This window comes from Musa acuminata, chromosome BXJ1-8, assembly GCF_036884655.1.
Source record: "Musa acuminata AAA Group cultivar baxijiao chromosome BXJ1-8, Cavendish_Baxijiao_AAA, whole genome shotgun sequence".
Taxonomy (NCBI): Eukaryota; Viridiplantae; Streptophyta; class Magnoliopsida; order Zingiberales; family Musaceae; genus Musa; species Musa acuminata.
In genome coordinates this window covers 50,693,666-50,721,486 of record NC_088334.1, presented here as the reverse complement: position 1 = coordinate 50,721,486, position 27,821 = coordinate 50,693,666, and the positions used below count along the sequence as shown (strand labels likewise).

Sequence of the window (27,821 nt, the reverse complement as noted above, 5' to 3'; positions counted from 1 at the left end):
ATAAAAATGAAACCTTACATGATTATTTTTAAAAAAATTATAGAAAAATATAAAGAGTTAAATCTTATAGTTTAGAGTCAAAGTGATTTCCTTTTATAGAGGTTTTCTATTTGTCTATGTGTAAGAAAAAAAGGAGATAAAAGCCTCTTCATTTATTAGTTATTGATTGAATGAAATAGTATGGAGGAAAATATATTAGAAGAAAAATTAGGCATATGGAAAAAAAATACATGAGAGTGCTTTGCAATGCATTTCATAAAACAGAGGAGCTTTACACTAATAATCTAAAGTTAGGGACTTTTTGGCAAAAGATTCCCTAAGGGATTAATACAAACATTATATGCATTTCTATTCCTAAAATAAACAATGGGTTTTACATGTCTTTCTTTAGAATTTTGAGGAAATTATATTTACCCCTTCAAATTTTAGTATTATACTCCTCCAACATTTTAGATTTTACATACACATTCCTCCAAATAATAAAATCTCATAAATTTCATAAAATCAAAGAACTCTATTGCCGAAAATGCTAATTCTATGAAATGTTTGATAAATTACCCTAAACATTATAGGCTTAATTATCAAATTTTATTTTATTTTTATGAGTGTTTCAATTTTTATTAATTTTTATATTTTTATAGTTTAAAGATATTTTGTAGAACTACATGTAATTTTAAATTATTTATATATTTTAACCTATTTTTAAATTAAACATATAGTTCGACCAATTGACCTACCGGTAAGATAAGTGAGATAATTATAATTATGTTTATATAAACACATATAAAAATCATTAACTTTAGAAGGATTCATATGCCATTTTTCTCTTAAAATATATGAGAAGGAAATCTTTGCATGTGTGTAAAAGAGGAGGTGAAATGTTATGAGATATAAAAAAAAAAAAGAAAAAAAAAAGAAAGAGAAATTAGCAAAAACTTCCAAAAATTTTTGAGGATTTTTGCGCTAATAATATAAAGTTAGGGATGTTTAAGTAAATTGTCCCCAACAATTATAGGGATCAATTCATAAATGATTGACTTTGGTGGATGTATACGTAATTATTCCCAAAGATATGCCTTCCGTCCCAAAGCCTCTTCGGCAGTCTTCCGTTATCGCGATTCATCGCTCCACCGAGGCAGGATTGGGTGTTGGGAAGGCGACGCGCATCCGGAATCACCTTCTCTTTGGTCCCCCGGGAGACATCGCAGAATCTTTTACTCGGTGCCGCTTCCTCCGCGGAGAGCGCCGGTGCTTGATCCGAGGTCGACGCCATTAGCCTCAGCTCCTCCGGTTACCTGATCACCTCGATCGACCGCTTGACCGGTGCTCTGGTGAGACCGAACGCTTCTTTCTCCGGATCCCGCCGCTGCAATTCGTAGGTCGTTAGCAAGATAACTCGCACCTTTTCTTTTCCTTGTCGTGGTCTCCGAGGTCGCGGATGTGCCCTTTCTTTTCCAGTCTAGATCGTAATGTGCGTGCACATGACAGAGCGTTTAACTTGGCGAATGGAAGTTTGGTTCCGAATTAGGGTTTGTTGGATAGCGGTATTTTGAAATTTTATTTCGTGTAATAGCCTATTAGTCTTGATAGAAAAAGCCTCAAGGATTATTCTTCTAAGACGACCTCAAACGCAACGATACTTCAAATGAACAATTTATGCGACTGAATAGGTTAATCGATATTTTTTTAATATTATTACTTTTTTTTTGTTTGGATATCTTTGGGAATTGTAATACACAATAAAGCAAAAAGGAAATGTAAGTCTATAATTTTCAATACTTGAATGATTTCTATGTTTTCATATCTAATGTAACATTGAAATCATGAATAAGATTGCAAGATTAGCCTATGCAGCTTTAGTTACATGTTCCAATAGAATATTTAGAAATCAACTTAGGATAAATTAATCAAGTTCAAATTTCTTTAGACATATATGTCGGACATATCATGTTAATCATGTATGTATTTGTCTAACATAAAATTGGTTATTTGTTATACATGATGGCTATCCATAAATATATCAGAAATATCTTGAATGATTTTTTTTGCTTAATTTGATTCTGTTTATTGAATCGTTGAAGTCTTCTACCCCTTATTTCTAACTTTATTGTTCATATCACTATTGTTGAATTTAACTTATTTTTACCAAATATTTTTACTCATGGAATGACTCAAAGAAAAAGGTTGGTTCAGGTGGAGATAAAGGAATAATCTTGGTGAATAACAAATCTTATTATTTTTCCTCTGTCGTTTGTTGCCAATGGCAACCATCCGCCGGTTTTGCTGCAATGATCTCCTCCGCTTTGCTTCCGTAAATCTTGACCACCGAACCGAGACTGTAAGCTCTCCTATATTGATTGTCTTAATTTTTTTGTTCTTTTTTCATATCTTAGCTCTTATTCTTTCTGCGTATCTAATTTCCCCCTTCTTTTTTTTTTAATCTGGCTAGTTCAACATGTCATTCTACATGACATACCTGGCTCGGTGGCCTGATTACTTTCACGTTGCAGAGGGCCCTGGTAATTGTATCATGGGGTATAGTAAGTCCTCTATTATGTGTTGCTCCACGATTCATCAATTTCAGTTTTTTGTTTTGCAAAACCATCGACCATACCAGAGGATCTGATGCCCTTTTTGTCATGGAAATTTAAGGAAACAAGAACCAGATTTCTACTAAGGTTTCATATAAATCTGTAATTTTCAATAACCAAGATTGTTTTTTGAGTTGTAGCATGCCAAACTCCCCTTTTAGTATTGCTGTATAGAAAAGCCAATCAACTTCAGTGCTATTTCTTATTTCTTGATTATAGAACATGAAATACAGCCCATTAATGACAACTATCCCATTTATGATTGCATGTGATTGATCAGTTATTTAATGAGATTCGTGGTATAGTTCTGTTTTCTAAGCTTGATGCCACCAAATTGAAGTTGATGCAATATGTGCAAACAAACCAATGGGTACTATGAATTCCTAGTAGTGCTTGCTGCTCGGACCAATGAGCCATCAAAATTTCTAATTCTTAACAAATGCAAGATTTTTTATGTATAATGCAATACTTGAGAGATGTATGGAGAAGTTCATTATGATATTTTAGAAATGGCTTTGAATTATGCGAAAAACCATGATTAAGCAAATAGACCCCACCTGAAGCTTACCTTTAGTGTATAAACTGACATAGCTATGTGCAAAGGCCTCTAAGTTGAACTAACTATGATTAGCATTTCTTCCGTCAATCTATTTCTCTATATATTAATATATCCTTCCCATCTAAAATTTGAGACCTATGATTCTGATCCTAAATTTGGAGTCTCATTTCAGTGCTTATGCATGTAAACATAATATTGTTACTTTTTATTGTTCTGGTTGTAATGACAAGATTACTAGTTTTTGTAGTGATGTTTGACAATCCAGTCTCTGTTTTCAGTTATGGGTAAAGTCGAAGGACAAGGTGAATCTTGGCATGGCCATGTAACTGCAGTTACTGTTGCTCCTGAGTATCGAAGACAACAACTAGCCAAAAAACTCATGCACTTATTGGAGAACATCAGTGACAAGATGTAATATTGTTTCCTTTCTTTCTTATTTTCTGTTTATTAATCTGTCATAACTGAGTTCTAGTATTTCTGCTAAAGCACTTGAATGAATGTTGCACATGATTCTTGATAATTGGTCACTTCCAAAATTAAAATTTTGCTGTTCGTTTTATGGCCACATGTTGGTGTAGTTGGCCAATTAGTCTGGAGCATACCAAGGGTAATAGGACAATAGTATTTGCTACTTGTATTATTTTAGATTTTTGACATTCAGTTTTGTAATTGTGTGTTTTAGTTAGTTGCCTCAAGAATGTGATTCCATTTGGATTCATGATGTTTATTCATTCACTTGTTCAGCCGCTCTATAAGATCAGTACTTTTTGGGAAAGGTTTTCCAGTGCAAAAAAGGCATTTTTTTCTATTTGACAGATTTTGATGCTCGCCAAATCTGAAATAACACAGAGGTTATCTCTATTCCTCATAAACCTCCACCCAAATCATCACTCAATATTTCTTGACCTACTATTGACCAATCTACCTGGGCATTGGGCACAATGTGAGTAGGAACACTTAGCCATGTCTCGTAGTTGGAAGAACGGGCGACATGGAAGGTCATGAAGCTTATATAGGAGATGTTTTTTATTTGCATTCATGACTTCTGAAAGGAGTAGCTAAGTCAAATTCTAGTCTTCGTGAAGGAAGCATGACCACTTTACCGATAGTGGAGACTCAACGCAGAGACATTTCAGCTTATTTTCCTACTAATGTAATTTCCATTCATTCTTATCTGCCGATCTATTCAATGGTACTTTTGTAATGTTTGTTCTGATCATGATTTTGGGATTAGGTACCACTTTATAACGCAGTTTCTTTTCTTTTCTTTTCTTTTCTTTTTTCTTTTTCAGATTTTGAATATTTGCTTATGTCATGTTTCAGTCTCTTGTCCTCCTTGCAATGGACAATGGACAATGTTGTTTTGTATGGAATGTTGTGATTGTACGATAATGATATTTTTAGCAATAAGATGAACATGGTATAAATGACAAGATGGAGATCAAAAATGAAAAGTTTTATTCAAAGATAACATGGGTAAGAGTCACACAAGTTCAAAATTGATGTGTTTGAAATGATCAATGGAGATCCTAAATGGCCCTGAGATATCAGTGTTTGAAATATATGGATGTACATATGGTTATACATAAACAATATTGGGAAATCATTCAGAAGAGTGGTGAAGTCCATATTCAAACTCCTATTTTATGGGTATGCATAAACGATCTAGGGAAATCATTAAGGAGAGTTTGGTGAAGTTCATATTGAAGTGTCTTAACAAAGGGAGGATATGGTAACACTTAGCATAAGCACCATAGGCAAAACATTAAGCTGACTCAAAAAATTGGAGCAGGCCTTGATGGATATAGATAAGGCCATCGTATTCATTCTTCATTATTTTTTCTGATTTTATGATCTTTCTCTTTTAACCCACCAAAAAGGTTACAACATTGTTGCCATCGCAACTTCATTATAAGAAACCTTAATGAAAGAAAGTTGAGAGCATCATAAGACATGGAAAAGAAAAGAAGAAATTTGTTTCTAATGAGGAGAATTTCACATGTTCCAGAGGTCTTTAAGTTACCGTATGCTGTTCTCTGTTATGCTTAAATTAATATCATCAGAGCCTCAGAGGAATCACCTGAAGCCCATATCAATTATTATTTACCCCATGGTTTCTGTTAATTGATACAGTGTTTGTATCCAAGAGAAACTTTACGGCTTAACAAGATGAACTAAGGCTTGATTATTATCCTAGAGTCTCATTACATGAGGTCGTAATTGGCATGACCATAATTTTCAAATCTATAGAATTGTCTTATGAACTTATCTTCCAGTGGAAATTTAACTGGTTTGAGTTTTTTCACTATTCTGGTGGAGACGATGCCACTAGTCACACTGTTGGATTTTGACAGTTTGTTCTTGGTGTTTCTGATGATGTTTTTATTGCTAATATACAAAATTATCCTGTGCAGCGATAAAGCATACTTTGTGGATCTATTTGTAAGGGCATCCAACATGCCTGCTATAAAAATGTATGAAAAGGTAGGCATTCTATCGCATCCATCTTACCTTTGGCAAAACCATTTCTGTTATATGCCATTTTGGTGTTGTGCTTTAAAAGACAATCAGATTCATGTGATCTTATTGGACAGGCTAGTCATGTTTTGCAGCATTTGTACTAGTCATGGTTCTGATTTCTGGATCTTAACTTGGAATGATGGATTCCTTGCTAGGGGTGCTTTATGCATTAGCTTTACCCAATATTGCTGTGATGGCCATTACCATTATGCACATTTACAGTGGTAGCAAAAATGCACTTTTTGCTGGAATGAGAATTACGAGGTATATATTGAATTGTGTTGGTAAATGGCATCATCTGGTGCTTTTTAATGGGTGGAGCGATTTGGTAGCTTCTATTGCCAATCACACCTGTTCTGCCATTTCTTCCTTTTTTTTTGTGTGATATGTAAATATATAGAATTTACAACCAGGGGCTCTGGCCCCAAGACCTTTGAAGTGAAAATAATTCATTCATATATGAATATACAAGGAAAATGATGTCGTTAATTATTGTAATTGGCATCCATTTTGTTAAAGAATGGAAATGGAGCCAAACTTATAGTTATTGTTCAGTGATTTGCAGAGCTCACCATTTCTGATCAGTGGACTGTTGTCCGTTCTGAACAAGTTGGTGTTAGTCAGAAATTCATGATGCATCATTAACCATTATTTACCAGTAAAATCATTGGCTGCTTTGAAGACGGAGTAGTTCGAATCAAATGTTAATTATTGTTGCTTAATGGTACCAAGTATCAATTAGACAAGTTATTGTCATTGTCATGATTTATTTGCATTTTTAGGTAAACATACTTGTCCTTTCTGAACAAGTTGGTGTTAGCCAGAAAATTCATGATGTATCATTAACCATTATTTACCAGTAAAATCATTGGCTGCTTTGAAGACGGATTGGTTCGAATCAACTATTAATTATTGTTGTTTAGTGGTATCAAGTATCAATTAGACAAGTGATTGTCAGTGTCATGATTTATTTGCATTTTTTAGATAAACATACTTGTCCTTTCTGAACAAGTTGGTGTTAGTAAGAAAATTCATGATGCATCATTAACCATTATTTACCAGTAAAATCATTGGCTGCTTTGAATATGGATTGGTTCAAATCAACTTTTAATTATTGTTGTTTAGTGGTATCAAGTATCAATCAGACAAGTTATTGTCATTGTCATGATTTATTTGCATTTTTAGATAAACATACTTGTCTTTGTTGATCACATTCGTTCTCCTTCTTTCCTTTTCATTCTACAGCTTGGCTATGTGATATACCGAAGAGTGCTGCGCTACTACTCTGGGGAAGAAGATGGTTTGGGTATGTGGCTTCACAAACAAGATCAAGTGGGCATGTTCAAAATCAAATTGATTATGGTGTTAATTGAGCTTCATGTTTTCAGATATGCGGAAGGCACTATCTCGCGATGTTGATAAGAAATCCATGATACCCCTGAAAAGGCCAATCACTCCAGACGAACTCGAATATGATTAAGTTCTTCATCAAGTGCTTCCGATGGTTAGGTGATTATGCACTTTATGATATGTAATAGTTGGTAAATCTTCATACAGAGCGAAGTCTGGTTGTTTATTGAATCATATGAGGATCTGTATGTGAAATTTGCTTGTCTTTGCAAGATAGTGATGATCATGTCTTATTTTTGCAAAGAGTACCTTGGAAGTGTGGATTTTATGGGCATTGTTTCTGGAACATTTTCTGAGAAAGTTGAAGCTATATTTCATTCCAGGAAACTTTTGTTTGATTTTAATTTGGTGAAACATGTTGAAATTTATACCATGTTCAGCTAGTTCTGATGTTTCTACTTGTTCTTCAATTTTTTTTGAGCTGTATCTTTTTGTTCTTTTTCTGCCAATGGGAACACGATCACAATCAACTGATAAGCCAGAAAAAAAATTAATGAGCATCTCAGGTTTGATAGGGAAGATTCCCTTTTGTGAGTCTTCCACATCAGCTTTTCTGTATCTTGCTTGCTATCTTGGTTTACTTTCCAACTGAGTTGAATCTCTTGGTTCTGGCAACTTTATACCCCATGAGATTGCATGCCATTATCTATGTTGACTTTTAAACAGAGTAGCTACTTCAGCAAAGATTTATATCATGAAAGCCAGAGCTGCAGAAGTCAAGCATAAGGTACATAGCAAGGACAACTTTTATCATGCTTCTTGCAGCATTAGGATGCTTTTCCAACAACTTTTTCTATTGTTCTACAGATACTATAGCGTGGTCCAGTGTCATTCATCTGGTACTGTTTTGGAGGCAATGCAACCAGGACTCCCCCTCCATGGAGATGTAATAATTGGAAGCACTAGCTAAGTCTTCAAAGCAATCTACTGACTCCTATGTAGTACTTGTGGCAAGCCTCTCCAAAGTTCAGCAAAAAATTCCACCAAGCCACACATGCATTGTTTTTATTGTTATCATCTTCCTGTTTGTTCTTTTGAGTAGGCTCAAACCAGATGGGTCTCAGAAGCTCAATCGACTGCCCAACTTCATCAACTCAGTCAATATTTATGGCCCAATCAAAAGGTATGCATCAAGTAACCAACATACTGTTACATTTCAACCAGCAATCTACAAGTACTGTAATGCATGTTTTTCTTGTTTTGAAGGAGGGAGATGGGTCTCAGAAGCTCAATCAACTGCTCATCTTTATCCATACAATGCTGCTACCCTTCAACTCAGCCAATATTTGTGGCCCAATCAAAAGGTATGCATCAAGGAACCAACACACTGTTAGATTTCTCAACCAGCAATTTACAAGTAATGTAATGCATGTTTTTTGTGTTTTGAAGGAGGAGAGAGAGAAAAAAAAAAAAGAAGAGGAATCAGATTGTGAGCCCTATTTGTCTATTTCATCCTTTGTCCGAGTTTTGTGGTTGCTATGAGCCAGCGAGGATGATTGAGAACCAATGATATTAATCGAAAACCTGAGTCAGAACCAAGGTCATGCTATTGGTTTGCCTTTCGATTCATAATCCTGGAACAGTGTTGCAGAAAGAGACCAGATCAGATGGTAGTAGATGACCACAGACATCAGTTTCATCTTCCAATCCGGTCTACGAATTCCTTTTCGAGCCAATCATGCCGCAGATCAGGTGCATTTAACGGTGCGTCTCATTTTGATCCCTCTCTCCTTTGGTAGTTCCCAATTATTTCATCTTTCCTCTGTTTCCTCCTTCCCTTACGTATATTTCAAATGTGTTTTGCGACAAACACCAACCAAACAGCAGCTCATGCAGCTTCCAACTGTCTTCTTCTGCCTTATCGGCGGAGGGCTAGTAATCCACTATCAGTTCATAGCTTGTCCACAATGGAGGAATTATATATCTTGAATCGGTCCATGTTAGATTCATCCTTCCTCCATACAGTCTCCGATGAATCAATTCATTCCAGATTCATGCATCCTTGCTCTTTTTGGTGTCTAAATATGGTAGGATAGATCGCATGGACGCAGTGAAAGGAAAGACGATCCGTGCAGAGTGTCAGATCAGGCAGTAGATTAACATAATGGTGATTTGGTGAGGCTCATCATTGGAGAAGTCGCTTCATAAGATCCTCGGAGGCATCCCTTGTGGGAATCTCCTGCGGTGGTGGAGTTTGTCTTCATGCCTTCTCTCTCTCTCTCTCTCTATTCACTCCCTCTGTGCTTTGCCTGATTCGCTTCCTCGGCCGCTTGTTTGTTTCCTGCCTCTCTCGTGTGCAAAAGCCAAGGCTGCCGCCCCCAGACCGCACCTGACCGCTGACACCTGGCCGTCTCCTCTTCGGCAGCAGCGACGACGATGACGACGACGACGATGGCCGTCGGCACGCTGGCGCTGCGACCTCGCTCGCCGACTGTCCCAGGCACGTCCTTCTTCCGCTCCATCCTCCACTTCCTCCTTTTTCTTGCTCGTGTCATTTAAAGCTTCATGTTCCTGCTTCATGCCGGGTTGCAATCGAGTGCCTCGATGCATGTGAGGGGTGGGAGAAATCACCAGCAGTACCTCATGGTCTATATACAACAAGAATTCACGCCACCTTTCCCAGTGGCCTTTCTTTATATCTTGCGGAGCGAAAAGGGAGGATTCCGCTAAAGATTTTACTGCTGTTTGGGTCCATGTGTAACAGTAGGTCCGTGCGATCTGGGCATCACTCGGAGAGCCGAGAAGGAGGTGCGCTTTGCGCGGTGGAGGAGCCATGCATTATCCAAACCCACCACTCCAGGTACGTACCAGAATCCCCTGCTGATTTCCGTGGAACGGATGCTTTCTTCCTCGCTGCTTTGATCCGAACATAAACACTAGAAGGGCTTCCTCGATGAAGTGGGTGGCTATTGCCACCGATGGATTTCCTCAACTACGTGGAATTTGGAGCGAAGACTGCCCTCTTTCATGGCCGGACATAAAACTGCAGCTAACCACTCTGCGCAGCTGCATACAGCATGGCATTCAGATTACGAGTGATTTACTGTCCACTTTGCTATCGTATCTACTTGCAGAATACGGCGTAGGCTTGATTCAGAACGGATTGCCTGTTCTTCATCTGCCGGAGCATGAGCCGCAGGACGCCGACGAGGACGAGGACGATGATGGATCGCTTGAGGTAATTTTGTTGTATGAAGAAGCTGTCGATGATAGCGAAGTGCCCACTGTAAAGTTTGGGAGCCGAGAAAAGATGGTAATGATTGATGGATCTTGTTCTCTAGCTCTGTGGATCGAGAGGGATATGGCGGATGGTGGGTGAAGTCAGAGCGATGTTGCGGCGGATGGGTGATGGGGAAATAAGCATCTCCGCATACGACACGGCGTGGGTGGCACTGGTCAAGAACAAAGACGTAAGTGGTGGCCCTCGGTTCCCGTCCAGCCTCCGGTGGATCGTCGACAACCAGCTGCCGGATGGCTCGTGGGGAGACGCTGTCATCTTCTCCGCCCATGATCGGATGATCAACACCCTGGCCTGCGTCATCGCTCTCAAGTCATGGACCATCTATCCGGATAGTTGCAGGAGAGGTCAATCGCAATAGCAGTAGCAGCACTGCCATCAGACACATCCACACCAAACACACACACACACAACAAGAATGCACATAAGATTTTAGCTGAAATGGCTCCTTTTAACTTGACAGGACTTGCATTTATCCGTGAGAACATGTGGAGATTGCGTGAGGAGGAAGCAGAGCTAATGCCCATCGGCTTCGAAGTCGCTTTCCCCTCCCTCGTTGAAATAGCCAAAGCGCTTGAGCTGGAGATTCCCTATGGTGACCCTTCTTTGCAGGAAATCGACGCCAAGAGAAGTCTGAAACTGAAGAGGTACTGCAGCAAAACCCGAGTGTTGCATTCACCTGGTTTGCTGCACCTTTCCAGGCATTGTCGCTGAGCAAACTGATGTGATATAGGATTCCAAGAGATGTGATGCATGAAGTGCCCACCACGCTGCTCCATAGCCTGGAAGGAATGCCGGGCCTGGACTGGGACAGGCTGCTTCGCCTCCAGTGCTCTGACGGCTCCTTTCTCTTCTCACCATCCTCCACGGCTTTTGCTGTGATGCAGACTGGTGATGACAACTGCCTCAATTATCTCCAGAGAGTCATCCATAGATTTGGTGGGGGGGGTAAGACCGTTTGACGACACTTTCTCCTCGTTCCACATGTTACTCTACCTTCACCGTAATTGATCGGATTCTACTCTCCAGTGCCCAACGTTTACCCCGTCGATCTCTTCGAGCACCTGTGGGTCGTCGATCGCTTGGAGCGTCTCGGGATCTCTCGATACTTGGAGCAGGAGATCAAAGACTGCTTGGACTACGTATACAGGTCGGTAATGATTTAGAGTCCACCTTCTTCTTCTTGCGCGTCTGAGAACGATCGCCCGAACCACAGATATTGGACCGAGGACGGCATCTGCTGGGCGAAGGGCACGAGAGTGCACGAAGTGGACGACACATCGATGGGGTTCCGACTGCTCCGGCTGCACGGCTACGACGTCTCCGCCGGTGAGTAACAACGCATCCCCGGTTCAAGTTTGAAGGCATGGTCTCAGAAAGCTGTGCTACTTGGCCGTCGCAGGCGTGTTCCGGCATTTCGAGAAGGACGGTGAGTTCTTCTGTTTCGCCGGGCAATCGACCCAGGCAGTGACCGGAATGTACAACCTGAACCGGGCGTCGCAGGTGGCCTTCCCCGGGGAGGAGATTCTGGACCGGGCCAGGAGCTTCTCCTACCTGTTCCTGCGAGAGAAGCAAGCCGCCGACCAGGTGGTGGACAAGTGGATCATCACCAAGGACTTGCCGGGCGAGGTAAGCAGACGACACACTCCCTCAGCTGCTTGCCTGGTACTCTCGATCGAGGCTGCATGACACGATGAGATCGACCTCCAACAGGTGGCGTACGCCCTGGACTTCCCCTGGTACGCCAGCCTGCCTCGCGTGGAGACGAGGCTGTACTTGGAGCAGTATGGAGGCAGCAGCGACGTCTGGATAGGGAAGACGCTCTACAGGTAACGCCACTCTCCCCATAAGTCGTCGTCGTCGTCGGCACGGACCCTAGTACGTCCTACGGGACCCATGACTCACGGACCAATGGGGGGGACCTTCGCCAGCCTCATCCTAATCTTAAGCTCTTTCGTTTTCCTACCTCGTATACCACGTGGGACCCAGTTTTACGGATCAATACTCGTATCGGAGAGCTGTGGGATGAGATAAACTAGAGCTAACGGGAGTTGGGGTCGTCGTCGCAGGATGCCATTGGTGAACAACGACGTGTACTTGGAGTTGGCCAAGTTGGACTATAATCGCTGTCAATCTCTCCATCAGCTCGAATGGTTCGACCTCGAAAAGTAAGTGAGAGAAACGTCCTCTATTTTCCCCCAGCATTGATAGATTTAACTCTCCAAATTGTCACTTTCTAGTCTCCATTTTCAAGGCGAAAGAGTCTGTTAACCCTTTTCTTCGGTAAAAAATAATGATCGTTCGATTGGGATCAGATGGTACGAGGAGGCCGGTCTACGATGGCACAGGGTGAAGCGGAGGAGCCTACTGAGGGACTACTTTCTAGCGGCCGCTTGCGTGTTCGAACCGGACCGCGCGGTCGAGAGGTTGGGTTGGGCTCGGACCGCCACGATGGCCACGGCCGTCTCGTCGTTCTTTAGCTGCGCCACGTGCACGGACGAGATGAGGCGATCGTTCATCCTCGACTTCCTTGATGATCGAAGCGACGGCCATGACATTAGCAGGTGAGTGCAACACCGTCTTGCTTTCTTAAGATCCTGATGGAATCTTCTTCCGGACCTGATGGATTAGTTCTTAAGATCATGGAGATGGCGAGTGATGTTTCTGAGTTTGAACGCAGGATGGGAGGGAAGAAGGCGGGAGAAGTGTTGGTGGGTCTGCTCCGGCAACTGATCGAGCGGCTGGCGGCTGATACACGGCCGGCCTTCCAACAACAGCTGGTCCGCCATCATTTACAACAAGCTGTAATAACTCGATCCTCCTCCGCTCGCTCTTTGATTCCAATAATAATAATAATCATTTTTATAATATTTTTAATTTTGATCTTATTTTTCTCAGTGGAAGGAGTGGTTGATGGCATGGCATAGCGACGCGTCTGACGGATTCGGAAGGGAAGAGACGGGGTTACTGCTGGTCAGGACCATGGAAAGCTGTGCAGGGAGGTTCAGTTCGACGGAGTTAACGGTGACTCGTCCTAATTACAGTCGGCTTTGTCATCTACTGTCTTCCCTTTGTCATAATCTAAGGCGACGACAGATGGTTGCCGCTAAGGTATATTTTATCGTTTTTCTTCTCGATTATAATATATATATTTTGTGGATATTTTAGAACACCGATATCGACATTCCTGCTATCAATGAGTTCCTAAGAGTGGTTTGTCATCTTCTCAGAGCATCACAGAGGAGTGCGCTGTCACAAGCAGCTGCAAGGACAAGGCAGTAGAAGCAGAGATGCAAGAGCTGGCTCGGTGTGTGCTGCAGACTTCAGATGACCTCAACCACCACACCAAGCAAACATTCCTTCTGGTGGCAAAGAGCTTCTATTACGCTGCTCACTGCTCACCTGCTGCACTCCGCAGCCACATCTCCGAGGTGCTCTTCAAGCCTGTGGCTTAGTGAGCTTCATGAAATATGTGAATGAGCAGTGTGATGGAGCTTAACAATTGGACATATTGAACTTTCTTCGGAATCTTTGGGACTTGTTATCATGCTGATTTCTTCCAAAGATGTGAATGAATAAGTGACGTAGTTTGTCAGGTTTACATGGCATCTATGTAGAAGGATGCAATGTCTTCTTAATCTTTGGAAATTCTCATAATTTAGTAGCCAACCTCAGTGACTTTAATACATATCTTCAAGCCTGTGATTTTAACTTCTGCTGATCTCTACAAAAGATGTGGACGAGTGATTCTCTCTCTCTCTTTGTCTCTGTCTCTCTCTCTCTCTCTCTCTTATGTGGTGAGAGATCGCAGTCGTATAAAGTACCCCACCAGTCGTGGGTGAAAGGTGCATTGGGTCGCAAGGAGGGTCATGGTTTCGGCTGCGCCCACAAATAATGCTGTACGACTCGGCATCTGGAAATGGCGGACACGAAAAGATACTCGGCACTTCCTCCTCGCTGAGTTCGCAAGATAGATTACGTGGGAAGCTGCCAAACGAATCGAGTCAAATGCATTTACATGCAGTACCTTGGATTCTCTTTTATCAAAAAACCAAAGTACCATTCGGGGATGATTGGATACCCAACTTTAGCCCCATTTCAACTCCTGTCTGTTGAATTATTGGATCCCATGCTGCTTTCTTTTGGATCTGATAAGAAACGCAGATTGAACCTTTTCATGTGTTACTTTATTATTTATTTATTTTTTATTTTATATATATATATATATATATATCAGTAATATTTTTCACATGGATGAATAAATCTATAAACATAATAATATTTTACAATTCGATTGAACCATTCTGAGAATTCATCTCAAAATAAATCATCTCATGGGTTCACTTCGTATTATGTTCCTTCATCAATTCCAATGATTGATCTGTCTATCCAATCTCACCTCATTCTAATTCTGATATCTTTTCCATCAAATACGATGAGACTCAAATAATATATCAACTCGATCAAATCATACTGACAACTAAAATCGACACAAGGGAGAACCACAACAAGAAGCACGAGAAGTAAATGGAAACATTGGGTGTTTCGGCTTTGGTAAGCTTAACCCTAATCCATTTGATCATCATCAGGTCTCTCTTACCGTATGCAATTATAACTTCAATCCTCAGATTTTAACTTCTGCTGATCTCCACAAAAGATGTGGATGAATGACTCTCTCTCTCTCTCTCTCTCTCTCTCTCTCTCTCTCTCTCTCAAAAGCCTGTTATTTTGATATGTAAATGAGTGATGATGTTCTCTCTCTCTCTCTCTCGCATGCGGTGAGAGATCGCAGTCATATAAAGCACCCCACCACTCGTAGGTGGAAGCAGCAGTAGGTCGCAAGGAGGGTCATGGTTTCCGATGCGCCCACGAATAATGCTGTCCGACTCGGCATCTCGAAATGGCAGACACATCCGAGACGAAACGATACTCGGCACTTCCTCGCTGAGTTCACAAGATAGATTACGTGGGAAGCTGCCAAAGGAATCGAGTCGAATGCATTTACGTGCAGTCCTTTTGGACTCTCTTTTATCAGAGCAACAAAGTACCATGTGGAGATGATTGGGATACCCAACTTTAGCTCCAATTCAACTCCATTTTTCTTGAATTATTGGATCCCAGTACTTGGAAGCTGCCCTTTTTTGTGTTTTGGATCTCATAAGATACGCAGAGTGAAACTTTTCATGTGTTACTTTATTTTTTATTTGTATATATCAGTAATATTTTTACAAATGGATGAATAATTCTATAAGCATAATGATATTGTAGAAGATAACAAATGAATCTTTCTAATTACTATGGTGCTAAGAATTAATACATTTCATCTTATTTGCTGGATGGTTAGGGTTTAACATGTCGGGTGCAGCACACATCTTCTACGACTCGGTCGAACCCTTATGTAACATGAGAATTTTGTCTCAAAATAAATCATATCGGGGGTTCGCTTTGTAATTGGATATATTCCTTTATCAATTCCAATGATTGATCTGTCTATCGAATCTCACTTCGTTCTGACTCAAAGAATACATAAACTCGATCAAGTCAGATTGACAATCAAAATCGACACAAGCAAGAACCACGTCGAGCATGAGAAGTAGATGGAAACATTGAATGTTTCGACTTTGGTAGGCCTAACCCTAATCCATTTGATCATGATCAGGTTTCTATAGATTAGAGAGAGAGAGAGAGTCTGCAAATCTACCTTTTCTTGGCAGTAGTCTTATCCGAAAGTTGGTCAGCAGAAGAGGGAGGGGAACACTGAAAGTGAGACAAAGAGCAGTCTCTTATCGCACCTCAACGCGTGCTCTTCCCGAATCACGAGCTGCCCTACTCGTCCGAGCATGGCAACTCCCACACCCACCAAAAGGAAACGCATCGATGCATGTCCTCGAGTTGATTCGATAATGTCCTCGAGTTGATAATGGCTCGCACTCGGCCGCTCCACTTTGCTGCGGGTGGCCGTCGTCTTCGGCATATCGTCAAACCATGTGTCACCACATCTTCGTGTCCTTCAGTAGAGATTGAGGTGGAGAAGATAGCAGCAACACGAACCGCTTACTGTCAGCTATCAGAACTCTGGACGAGATGAGGCCTCGTGTGAAGTACAGGTAACCTGGAAAGGAACGGTCTGCATGCTGTTCTCGACATGACTGGAGCTTCTCAACGGTGGAGAAGATGTGTCATGGTTTCCACCATGAACACTGCAAGAAGGAAAGACTCACGTAGAAGACACACCACGATCTGAAATTACTGTTGGATTTGATAGAATATCATGATAAAAGATCATCATACAAGTGCACATAGAATAATATCTCTATTTTTTTTATCTTCAATTAATTTATAATTTCTTATGGTTCCCCTCGTTCCCTTGTGTGGGGTTGTCATTATCGTCTACCCCAAAAAGCAGTACAGAGCTTTACTCATAAGGTTCGCTATCTCAACTGTCCCGTGAGGAACCTCCCTCTTCTTCCTAACCAGCGAACCTCCTCTGTCACTGAGTGCTCGCCTCTTCTCTCTTGATCTGCCTCGTCGCAATTGTCTTCCCCCCTTCCTCCCTACGCCAACAACGTCCTTCTCCTCCCTTCGTCGGCGTCTTACCCTCTCCTTCCTATGCTGACAGTTTTCTCTATGACTGCCTACTTCAACAATCTGCTTTTGACAGCCTCACTTCACTTTGCTGCTTCAATAGCCTCCTCCCTGAGCCAACAACCTCGCTTCACTGGGGCCCGCTCGCTAGCCTCCTCTTGCTACTACTCCTTCGGCGGATGTAATCCTTTGATCATGGGCCGACCTCCATCAAGTTCTGTAGTACCCAAGTTGCACAACAGGAGGTCGAGCGCTCGTCGCCTCCTCTCGACCTCCTCGTCCTCGGAGGTGCATAACATTGCCGACTCCAATGACCCTCACCTTATTAACAACGTTATAGAAATAAAGCTAACGAACTTCAACCAAATTACTACTAGTCATAGCTACCCTACAAGCACGTGAGTGATGACAGGTGTGACATAATATACATATTTTTATTTATTATTTATTTAATATCTTTTTCACTTTATGTTGACTATTGTATATATTGTAATGTTCATGGATATGTGCAATAAGAATCGGATTGTGATGAGATCATGATAATGAGATCGATTCGTCTTTAAATACATACCCTAAATAATCCCGATAATACGTCACTCGAGAGGGATATCGAGATGACCGAATAGAATTATGTGTTGTATACTTATCCATATAATGGAGGCGGTTGGTCTCATAGCTGCTCGTATGGAGACACTAGGGATACCGCGCATGTGCTCATTGGAGAATGAGTTAACAAATTGATCCGCTCACGGAATATTAGATGGTTGATGATATCTCATGATAGACAGCAATTTAATTATCCTAGTGACGTATCTGGTCCTTAGACTTAAGACACCAAGGATATCCTATATGAGTACTCAACTATTTGATATCAGACTTATTGACCTGAAAGTTTCAGATTCAGCATAATCGATTAGCGGGAGGGGCAGTCAACCTTTCGAGGGCTATTAAGTATCGATAGAGGATCATCCACTCTCGGTGTCATTAGAGGAATATCTCATGTGTATTTGCTCAAGTAAATCCCTAACCAGGGTCATCCGGATTGAGAGAAAAAAATTCTTTAGGAGAATCCGATTAGAGCAGACTCGAATATAAACCATATAGGCTTGACAACACCATGCCTGATATACAGTCTTTGAGATATTAGAGCAAACTCAAATAAAAACCGTATGAGCTTCAATACATTAATTTCAGACTAAAAGATCACACAACAATTGACCCACTTTGTCTACAAAACGTTTATTTTGTCTTCCACTTCTTTTTCTCTTTCTTGTATGATTTCTGGTGAGCGGCAAAGACATTCCTTTTCCTTTGGGCCAGAGTGGCCTTAAATATCTAAAAGGATATATGTATATATATATATACACATATATATATATATATACACATATATATATATATACACATATATATATATACACATATATATATACACATATATATATATACACATATATATATATACATATATATATATATATATGTGTATATATATACACATATATATATATATATGTATATATATACATATATATATATACATATATATATATATATATACATACATATATATATAATTGAGTATAGACATGTATAATAGATTGCATTCCCTTGTATCGTTTGGGGATTACGACGTAGTGGCCTAGTACGTCTGTAGTCGATGAGTCGAGTGAATTATTATAAATATAATAATTCACTAAGCTAGAAAAAGTTCTAACAAGTATAACTCACGACTAGCTCGATATTAATCTTAGAGTGTCACACACATATAGCAGGTGTTGCGATGAGTAAAGGTTTGGATATGAGATATCCGTTGGAGCCCATATCTTCTTGGATATTCTATAAGCCCCTGAATTATTGGGTCATATATATGAGATCCAATAAGAGCCAATGATAGATTATTGGGTATGGACACACTAATCTAAGAGGCTTAGGTAGTTGGATGGAAATTCAGTACCCAATAGGACATTATCTATTAGGGTTAAGTTGACATTGGATCTTTATAAATAGTAGGGAACTAAAGGGCTATAGGTTAGAACCCTTTTGGTTGTCATATCGTATTCTCCTCTCCTTCTCAGCTAGTAACCCATATTTGTGGTATGTAGACAACAAAAAGGGCTGACCCTTTATTGATTGCATGATGCACGCAGCTAGGAGATTTAAATAACAATTTAAGGAGCGTCTTCGCAGCCTCTACCATGTTGATCATCAATAGAGAGGAGAACAGTTGAGCTTTTTCATCCTCTCTCATAGATCTGTAGGTTTTTATGGATATACGATCTCTTTAGGTAATACATCTTTCTTGTATACACAGTTTTGGTTTCGTGGGTTTTTGCACATCAATCTTTGCATGACGATAAGAGACTATTTTTTTGTGAAAATCTGATATTTTTATTTTTATTCTTCCATTGTGCATGTGATATCACCTCAAATTTCCTAACAATCATAGCACCCACCTGTCATCATCCTTAGATTCACTATTGATATTTGTTCGATGATCTTCCTCACACATTGGACTTCTGGTAGACATTATCTTTACTCGGTGAAAACCAGCTATGGCTTAGATCCGATCCATCCATATAATAGTAAGATTTCTCTCTCCTTTTTGCTTATTGCTATTGATCTTGAACATGATCTGATCATTGCATGCACCACTCACACATTGTAGTCTCCAATCCATCCTTAGAACAGATTTAAGCCCACCTATCGCCATTCTCATCCTTTAATTCTTCTCCCTCTACTGGGCTCCTCTCTTGTAACTTTATTTGTTAGATCAATGCATATTCTCAACATGTCCTTCTCATCTATATCTAATACTCTAATTATTGTTTTGGCAAAAAACAATAGTTTTTCTCAATATATATAACTTATATCTATCAATGTTGTAACTCTAATCTCATTTAAATTATTCGACAGTGGCAAGTATGTATCTTGATGAGCACAATTTTCAATCTTCCCTTTGGATATAATCTATTAGGCTACATAGATTGCTCTCTTAGTTGTCGACTAGAAAAAGATCCAAATACCAAGAGAACCCAATTTAATAACAAATCTTGATAATAAGTTATGGATATAATAGGATCGTTTTATTCTAAAAGTAATTCAAGTTTCGGTTGCTGACTTCATAGAACCATTAATATCTTTATATAGTACTACAGTAGAAACATGGTCAAAGTTATAAACCACCCTTGCCAATAACTCTCGCACTTGCATGCTAGGTCTTCTATCTTTTCTAAAGAAAACAAGATAAGAGAAAAATACTATTGTTGATTATATGCAAAGTATAAAGGTTATCATAGATAACTTGACTTTAATCGATCATCCTATGAGTGATGAAGAAATCATTATTTATACTTTCAATGGCTTAGGAGATGAATAAAAGAAACTAGTGACATCAATTTAAGCACGAGGCTCACTGATATCATTTAAAAAATTATATAATCAGTCGATTAATCATGAAACATATCTAAAAAGAGAAGAGAGGATGACAAAACTAACAATCACATCTCAAGTCAGTCAAAAATCTAAAAGAAAGAGCAACTAAAGCAATAATAACTTTAACAAATGATCGAATAAGATACCTTCTGAACGCATAGGTAACACGGAGAGCTATCATCCTCCATTACACTATCAACTCTTTAATCATAACAACTCTAATCTAAATAACTTACATTATAATTATTAATAGCTCTAACATCTCAATTATAACAATCAATAAAAAATCGTCTACCAGCTCTGTGATAAAATTGAATACATAGCAAAAATCTATCGGTCTCAACCTAAGCCTACTATTATACCCAATTGGCCTTAAGTAAAATTGGAATATTAGGAAACCTGAGGTAGCATCACATGCGCAGTGAAAGGACAGAAAAAAAAATCTTAGATTTCTATAAAAAAAAAATAGTTTTTTATCATCGTGCGAATATTGGTGTGCAAAAACCCTCAAAACTAAAAAATTACACGTGTTAAGGGATGTGTGTTACATAAGGAGATCGTATATCATAGAAATCCTATAGATTTATGGGAGAAGATGAAGGAGGTCAACTATCCTCCTCTCTAGTGGTAATCCACATGACAGGGGCTGTGAAGACGCTCCTTAAATCGTTGCACGATCATTATTTCCACGCACACCACGGGATCAAGAAGGGGCCCACCCTTCTTGCTGTCCACATGACCCAAACAGAGGCTGCTAGCTGAGGAGAGGGGGAGAGGAGAATAGGAGGTGATAGCCAAAAGTGGTCTAATCATTCACCCTTTGGTCCCTCTTATTTATATAGGTCTCCTATCAACTTAACCTTAATGGATCATACCATATTAGGTATTGGATCTTTATCCAACTACCCAATCATCTTAGATTAGTGGGTCTCTACCCAATAATCTCTCATTTGCTTTTATTGGATCTTATCCATAAGATCCAATAATTCATGGGCTTATTAGATATCCAATAAAATAAGGGCTCTAGCGGATATCTCATATCTGAACACTTGTCGTAATACCTAACATATGTGTGTGACCCTCTAGACCCAATATCAAATTGGTTATGAGTTATACCTATCATAACTCCTTCTGGCTCAATAAATTATAATCTTTATAATAATTCACTCAACTCATCGATGTACTAGACCACTATACCGCAGTCCCTGAACAATACAAGAGAATCCAATCCATTGAACATGTCTATCCTCAATTACCATATATTTATAGCCCCTCATCTATCTAATATCTAAGAGATTGTATTTTAGGTATGGTGTTATAAGACCCATATGGTTTCTACTTGAGTCTCGTTCTAATCGGATTCTTTTATAGAACTCTTTCTATTTCAATTCGAATAACCATGATTAGAGATTTTCTTGAGCAAGAACATATATAATATTTCTCTCATGACACTAAGAGAAGATGATCTCTATTGTCACTTAATAGCTCTCGTAAGGTTTACTACCATTTCCGACGATCGATTGTGCTAGATTTGGAACTTCTAGACTTATAAGTTTGGTATCAAAGAGTAGATTACTCATATATGACATCATTAGTATCTTAAGTCTAAGGACCAAATACATCATTGGGACGACGAAATTATTGTTTGACAATAATATATCATCAACCATCCACCATTCCGATCAGATCGATCATTAAACTCATTCTCCGATGAGCATATACATTGTATCCCCAATACCTCTATATAAGCAACTTTAAGATCAGCTACCTCCATCATATGAACGGGTATACAATACATAAGTATATATGGTTATCTCAATATCCCTTTCAAGTAACCTAGGATCAGAATTATTTAAAGTCTGTATTTAATGATGAATCAATTTTATTATCATGATCTCATTATATATATATATATATATATATATATATATATATATATATATATATATATATATATATATATATATATATATATATATATATATATATATATATATATATATATATATATATATATATACTGTCATATTTCAAACATATGTCATATTTCAAACATCAATTGACAATAAATGTAATTTGTGTTTTTCTTGTTTCGAAGGAGATGGGTCTCTGAAGCTCAGTCAACTGCTCAACTTCATCCATACAATGCTAACCATCCAATCAGCCAATATTTGTGGCCCAATCAAAAGGTATGCATCAAGGAATCAACCTACTGTGAGATTTCAACCTGCAATTGGCAATAAATATAATGTATTTTTTCTTATCTTGAAGGAGATGGCTCCCAGAAATTTAGTCAACTGCTCAACTTCATCCATACAATGCTTCGGAGGATCCTCGTATTCCTTATAGGAATCTCCTGCGGTGCTGTAGTTTGTCTTCATTCCTCCTCCCTCTCTGTCAATATTCCCACCCTCCGTGCTTTGCCTTACTCGCATCCTTGGCCGGTTGTTGGTTTCCTGCCTCTCTCGTGAGCAAAAGCCAAGGCTGCCGCCCCCTGACCGCTGACACCAGGCCATCTCCTCTTCGGCGGCAGCGACGACGATGACGACGAAGACGACGGCCGTCGGCACGCTGGCGCTGCGACCAAGCTCGCCGACTGTCCCAGGCACGTACTTCTTCCGCTCCATCCTCCACTTCCTTTTCCTTGCTCGTGTCATTTAAAGCTTCACGTTCCTGCTTCATGCCGGGTTGCACTCGAGTTCTTCGATGCATGTGAGGGATGGGGAGAATCACCAGAAGTACCTTATGGTCCATATACAACAAGAATTCACGCCACCTTTCCCAGTGGCCTTCTTTATATCTTGCAAAGCGAAAAGGGAGGATTCCGCTAAAGATTTTGCTGCTGTTTGGGTCCATGTGTAACAGTAGGTCCGTGCAATCTGGGCATCTCTCGGAGAGCCGAGAAGGAGGTGCGCTTTGCGCGGTGGAGAAGCCATGCATTATCAAAACCCACCACTCCAGGTACGTACCAGAATCCCCTGCTGATTTCCGTGGAACGGATGCTTTCTTCCTCGCTGCTTTGATCCGAACATAAACACTAGAAGAGCTTCCTCGATGAAGTGGGTGGCCATTGCCAACGATGGATCTCCTTAACTACGTGGAATTTGGAGCGAAGACTGGCCTTTCATGGCCGGACATAAAACTGAAGCTAACCGCTCTGCGCAGCAGCATACAGCATGGCATTCAGATTACGAGTGATTTAATGTCCACTTTGCTATCATATCTACTTGCAGAATTCGGCGTAGGCTTGATTCAGAACGGATTGCCTGTTCTTCATCTGCCAGAGAATGAGCCGCAGGACGCCGACGAGGAGGACGACGACGATGGATTGCTTGAGGTAATTCTGTTGTATGAAGAAGCTGTCGACGATAGTGAAGTGCCCACTGTAAAGTTTGGGAGCCGAAAAAAGATGGTAATGATTGATGGATCTTGTTCTCTAGCTCTGTGGGTCGAGAGGGATATGGCGGATGGTGGGTGAAGTCAGAGCGATGTTGCGGCGGATGGGTGATGGGGAAATAAGCATCTCCGCATACGACACGGCATGGGTGGCACTGCTCAAGAACAAAGACGGAAGTGGTGGCCCTCGGTTCCCGTCCAGCCTCCAGTGGATCGTCGACAACCAGCTGCCGGATGGCTCGTGGGGAGACGCTGTCATCTTCTCTGCCCATGATCGGATGATCAACACCCTGGCCTGCGTCATCGCTCTCAAGTCATGGACCATCTATCCGGATATTTGGAGGAGAGGTCAATCGCAATAGCAGTAGCAGCACTGCCATCAGACACATCCACACCAAACACACACACACACACACATACACAAGAATGCACATAAGATTGTAGCTGAAATGGCTCCTTTTAAGTTGACAGGACTTGCATTTATCCGTGAGAACATGTGGAGATTGAGTGAGGAGGAAGCAGAGCTGATGCCCATCGGCTTCGAAGTCGCTTTCCCCTCCCTCCTTGACATAGCCAAAGCGCTTGAGCTGGAGATTCCCTATGGTGACCCTTCTTTGCAGGAAATCGACGCCAAGAGAAGTCTGAAACTGAAGCGGTACGGCAGCAAAACCCCAGTGTTGCATTCACCTGGCTTGCTGCACCTTTCCAGGCATTGTCAATGAGCTACTGGATGTGATATATAGGATTCCAAGAGATGTGATGCATGAAGTGCCCAACACGCTGCTATATAGCCTGGAAGGAATGCCGGGCCTAGACTGGGACAGGCTGCTTCGTCTCCGGTGCTCTGATGGCTCCTTTCTCTTCTCACCTTCCTCCACGGCTTATGCTGTGATGCAGGCTGGTGATGACAACTGCCTCGAGTATCTCCAGAGAGTCGTCCATAGATTTGGTGGAGGGGGTAAGACCATTTTGACGACATTCTCTCCTCGTTCCACATGTTACTCTGCCTTCACCATAATTGATCGGATTCTACTCTCCAGTGCCCAACGTTTACCCCGTCGATCTCTTCGAGCACCTGTGGGTCGTCGATCGCTTGGAGCGTCTCGGGATCTCTCGATACTTGGAGCAGGAGATCAAAGACTGCTTGGACTACGTATACAGGTCGGTAATGATTTAGAGTCCACCTTCTTCTTCTTGCGCATCTGATAATGATCGCCCGAACCACAGATATTGGACCGAGGACGGCATCTGCTGGGCGAAGAACACGAGAGTACACGATGTGGACGACACATCGATGGGATTCCGACTGCTCCGGCTGCATGGCTACGACGTCTCCGCCGGTGAGTAACAACGCATCCCCGATTCAAGTTTGGAGGCATGGTCTCAGACAGCTGTGCTACTTGGCCGTCGCAGGCGTGTTCCGGCATTTCGAGAAGGACGGCGAGTTCTTCTGCTGCGCCGGGCAATCGACCCAGGCAGTGACCGGAATGTACAACCTGAACCGGGCGTCGCAGGTGGCCTTCCCCGGGGAGGAGATACTGGCCCGGGCCAGGAGCTTCTCCTACACGTTCCTGCGAGAGAAGCAAGCCGCCGACCAGGTGGTGGACAAGTGGATCATCACCAAGGACTTGCCGGGCGAGGTAAGCAGACGACACACTCCCTCAGCTGCTTGCCCGGTACTCTCGATCGAGGCTGCATGACACGATGAGATCGACCTCCAACAGGTGGCGTACGCCCTGGACTTCCCCTGGTACGCCAGCCTGCCTCGCGTGGAGACGAGGCTGTACTTGGAGCAGTATGGAGGCAGCGGCGACGTCTGGATAGGGAAGACGCTCTACAGGTAACGCCACTCTCCCCATAAATCGTCGTCGTCGTCGGCACTGACCCTAGGACGTCCTACGGGACCCATGACTCACGGACCAATGGGGGGACCTTCGCCAGCCTCATCCTAATCTTAAGCTCTTTCCTTTTCCTACCTCGTATACGACGTGGGACCCAGTTTTACGGATGCATACTCGTATCAGAGAGCTGTGGGATGAGCTAAACTAGAGCTAACAGGAGTTGTTGGGGTCGTCGTCGCAGGATGCCATTGGTGAACAACGACGTGTACTTGGAGTTGGCCAAGTTGGACTATAATCGCTGTCAGTCTCTCCATCGGCTCGAATGGTTCGACCTCGAAAAGTAAGTGTAAGAGACCGTCCTCAATTTTCCCCCTGAATTTGTAGATTTAAATCTCCAAATTGTCCTTTTTCGATCACTTTCTAGTCTCCATTTTCAAGGCGAAAGAGTATGTGAACACTTTTCTTCAGTAAAAAATAATGATCGTTCGATTATGATCAGATGGTACGAGGAGGCCGGTCTACGATGGCACAGGGTGAAGCGGAGGAGCCTTCTGAGGGACTTCTTTCTGGCGGCCGCTTGCGTGTTCGAACCGGACCGCGCGGTCGAGAGGTTGGGTTGGGCTCGGACCGCGACGATGGCCACCGCCGTGTCGTCGTATTTTAGCAGCGCCACGTGCACGGACGAGATGAGGCGATCGTTCATCCTCGACTTCCTTGATGATCGAAGCGACGGCCATGACACTAGCAGGTGAGTGCAACACCGTAAGTATATATATATATATATCCTTTTAGATATTTAAAGCCACTCTGGCCCAAAGGAAAAGTAGAATCTTTGTAGCTCACCAGAAATCATACAAGAAACAGAAAAAGAAGTGGAAGACAAAATAAGCTTACTGTAGGCAAAGTGGGTCAATTGTTGTGTGATCTTTTAATCGGAAATCAATGTGTTGAAGTGTATGAATATCTATAAGCTGGAAAGTGAAGGCTTTGACTGTAAGTAATGGAACAAATTGCAGTGCACTTTATGTTGTCTTGCTTTCTTTAGATCCTGATGGAATCTTCTTCCGGACCATTGTCTATGCCTCAGCTTAAGTGATTAGTTCTTAAGATCATGGAGATGGCGAGTGATGTTTCTGAATTTGAACGCAGGATGGGAGGGAAGAAGGCAGGAGAAGTGTTGGTGGGTCTGCTCCGGCAGCTGATCGAGCAGCTGGCGGCTGATACACGGCCGGCCTTCCAACAACAGCTGGTCCGCCACCATTTACAACAAGCTGTAATATCTCAGATCCTTCTCCGCTGTTTGATGATGATGATAATAATAATAATAATAATTTTTGAATATTTTTAATTTTGATCATACTTTTCTCAGTGGAAGGAGTGGCTGATGGCATGGCATAGCGACGAGTCTGACAGATTCGGAAGGGAAGAGACGGGGTTACTGCTAGTCAGGACCATGGAAAGCTGTGCAGGGAGGTTCAGTTCGACGGAGTTAACGGTGACTCACCCTAATTACAGTCGGCTTTGTCATCTACTGTCTTCCCTTTGTCATAATCTAAGGCGACGACAGATGGTTGTCGGTGAGGTATATTTTATCGTTTTTCTTCTCAATTATAATATACATATTTAATGGATATTTTAGAACACCGATATCGACATTCCAGCTATCAATGAGTTCCTAAGAGTGGTTTGTCATCTTCTCAGAGCATCAGAGAGGAGGGCGCTGTCACAAGCAGCTGCAAGGCCAAGGCAGTAGAAGCAGAGATGCAAGAACTGGCTCGGTGTGTGCTGCAGACTTCAGATGACCTCAACCACCACACCAAGCAAATATTCCTTCTGGTGGCAAAGAGCTTCTATTACGCTGCTCACTACTCACCTGCTGCTCGCCGCAGCCACATCTCCGAGGTGCTCTTCAAGCCTGTGGCTTAGTCAGCTTCATAAAATATGTGACTGAGCAGTGTGATGGAGCTTATCAGTTTCACATATTGCACTTTCTTCGTAATCTTTGGGACTTCTCAACATGAAAGATAGCAGTCCATTACGAGGGAACCTGTGGTTTACCATCTGCTGATTTCTTCAAAAGATGTGAATGAATAATTGATGTAGTTTGTCAGGTTTACATGGCATCTATGTAGAAGGATGCAATGTCTTCTTAATCATTGGAAATTCTCATACTTTAGTAGCCAACCTCAGTGACTTTAATACATTTTTCTTCAAGCCTGTGATTTTAACTTCTGCTGGTCTCTGCA

General features: G+C 41.4%; 3 protein-coding genes across 14 annotated transcripts; all 3 read left to right on the top strand.

Annotated features, from left to right (window-relative positions):
- The first annotated feature begins 1,084 nt into the window (after positions 1-1,084).
- Positions 1,085-7,424, top strand: LOC135581354 (N-terminal acetyltransferase B complex catalytic subunit NAA20-like). 4 transcript variants are annotated; one of them, XM_065080878.1, is made up of 7 exons: positions 1,085-1,331; positions 2,194-2,338; positions 2,450-2,540; positions 3,429-3,561; positions 5,565-5,634; positions 6,916-6,976; positions 7,059-7,424. In XM_065080878.1, exons 2-7 carry the CDS (start codon positions 2,261-2,263, stop codon positions 7,148-7,150), a joined length of 525 nt encoding a protein of 174 aa, XP_064936950.1. In that variant the 5' UTR covers positions 1,085-1,331; positions 2,194-2,260; the 3' UTR covers positions 7,151-7,424. The 4 variants fall into 4 exon arrangements, with proteins under 4 accessions (XP_064936950.1, XP_064936952.1, XP_064936953.1 ...); XM_065080880.1 differs by having other exon boundaries at positions 2,184-2,338; XM_065080881.1 differs by having other exon boundaries at positions 2,178-2,338.
- Positions 7,425-7,887: 463 nt separating this feature from the next.
- On the top strand, positions 7,888-14,039 carry LOC103996438 (ent-copalyl diphosphate synthase 1-like). 9 transcript variants are annotated; one of them, XM_065080873.1, is made up of 18 exons: positions 7,888-8,203; positions 8,287-8,384; positions 8,470-9,019; positions 9,112-9,520; positions 9,785-9,880; positions 10,155-10,258; positions 10,362-10,665; positions 10,782-10,965; positions 11,052-11,266; positions 11,348-11,468; positions 11,535-11,647; positions 11,721-11,947; positions 12,032-12,147; positions 12,388-12,486; positions 12,634-12,882; positions 12,999-13,122; positions 13,217-13,429; positions 13,549-14,039. In XM_065080873.1, the coding sequence occupies exons 4-18, from the start codon at positions 9,457-9,459 to the stop codon at positions 13,771-13,773; spliced, it is 2,454 nt and encodes an 817-aa protein (XP_064936945.1). In that variant the 5' UTR covers positions 7,888-8,203; positions 8,287-8,384; positions 8,470-9,019; positions 9,112-9,456; the 3' UTR covers positions 13,774-14,039. The 9 variants fall into 9 exon arrangements, with proteins under 9 accessions (XP_064936945.1, XP_064936949.1, XP_064936947.1 ...); XM_065080877.1 differs by having other exon boundaries at positions 8,470-9,264; positions 9,389-9,520; XM_065080875.1 differs by having other exon boundaries at positions 8,470-9,264; positions 9,384-9,520.
- Positions 14,040-23,797: 9,758 nt separating this feature from the next.
- On the top strand, positions 23,798-27,765 carry LOC108953562 (ent-copalyl diphosphate synthase 1, chloroplastic-like). Its single transcript, XM_065081512.1, has 12 exons — positions 23,798-24,082; positions 24,206-24,389; positions 24,478-24,692; positions 24,775-24,895; positions 24,962-25,074; positions 25,148-25,374; positions 25,459-25,574; positions 25,817-25,915; positions 26,075-26,323; positions 26,725-26,848; positions 26,945-27,157; positions 27,277-27,765. The coding sequence occupies exons 1-12, from the start codon at positions 23,806-23,808 to the stop codon at positions 27,499-27,501; spliced, it is 2,163 nt and encodes a 720-aa protein (XP_064937584.1). The 5' UTR covers positions 23,798-23,805; the 3' UTR covers positions 27,502-27,765.
- Positions 27,766-27,821: the final 56 nt, after the last annotated feature.

What these genes read in the sequence shown, in the direction of transcription:
- LOC108953562 (XM_065081512.1), top strand. Translation starts at nt 23,806, where the DNA reads ATGGTGGGTGAAGTCAGAGCGATGTTGCGGCGGATGGGTGATGGGGAA. An exon ending in TGCTTGGACTACGTATACAG is followed by an intron (nt 24,896 to 24,961) that starts GTCGGTAATGAT and finishes CCCGAACCACAG; the next exon opens with ATATTGGACCGAGGACGGCA. An exon ending in GACAGATGGTTGTCGGTGAG is followed by an intron (nt 27,158 to 27,276) that starts GTATATTTTATC and finishes TCATCTTCTCAG; the next exon opens with AGCATCAGAGAGGAGGGCGC.
- LOC135581354 (XM_065080878.1), top strand. Translation starts at nt 2,261, where the DNA reads ATGGCAACCATCCGCCGGTTTTGCTGCAATGATCTCCTCCGCTTTGCT. An exon ending in TTGACCACCGAACCGAGACT is followed by an intron (nt 2,339 to 2,449) that starts GTAAGCTCTCCT and finishes TAATCTGGCTAG; the next exon opens with TTCAACATGTCATTCTACAT. An exon ending in TAATTGTATCATGGGGTATA is followed by an intron (nt 2,541 to 3,428) that starts GTAAGTCCTCTA and finishes CTCTGTTTTCAG; the next exon opens with TTATGGGTAAAGTCGAAGGA.
- LOC103996438 (XM_065080870.1), top strand. Translation starts at nt 9,974, where the DNA reads ATGAAGTGGGTGGCTATTGCCACCGATGGATTTCCTCAACTACGTGGA. An exon ending in ACGATGATGGATCGCTTGAG is followed by an intron (nt 10,259 to 10,361) that starts GTAATTTTGTTG and finishes CTTGTTCTCTAG; the next exon opens with CTCTGTGGATCGAGAGGGAT. An exon ending in AGAAGTCTGAAACTGAAGAG is followed by an intron (nt 10,966 to 11,051) that starts GTACTGCAGCAA and finishes GATGTGATATAG; the next exon opens with GATTCCAAGAGATGTGATGC.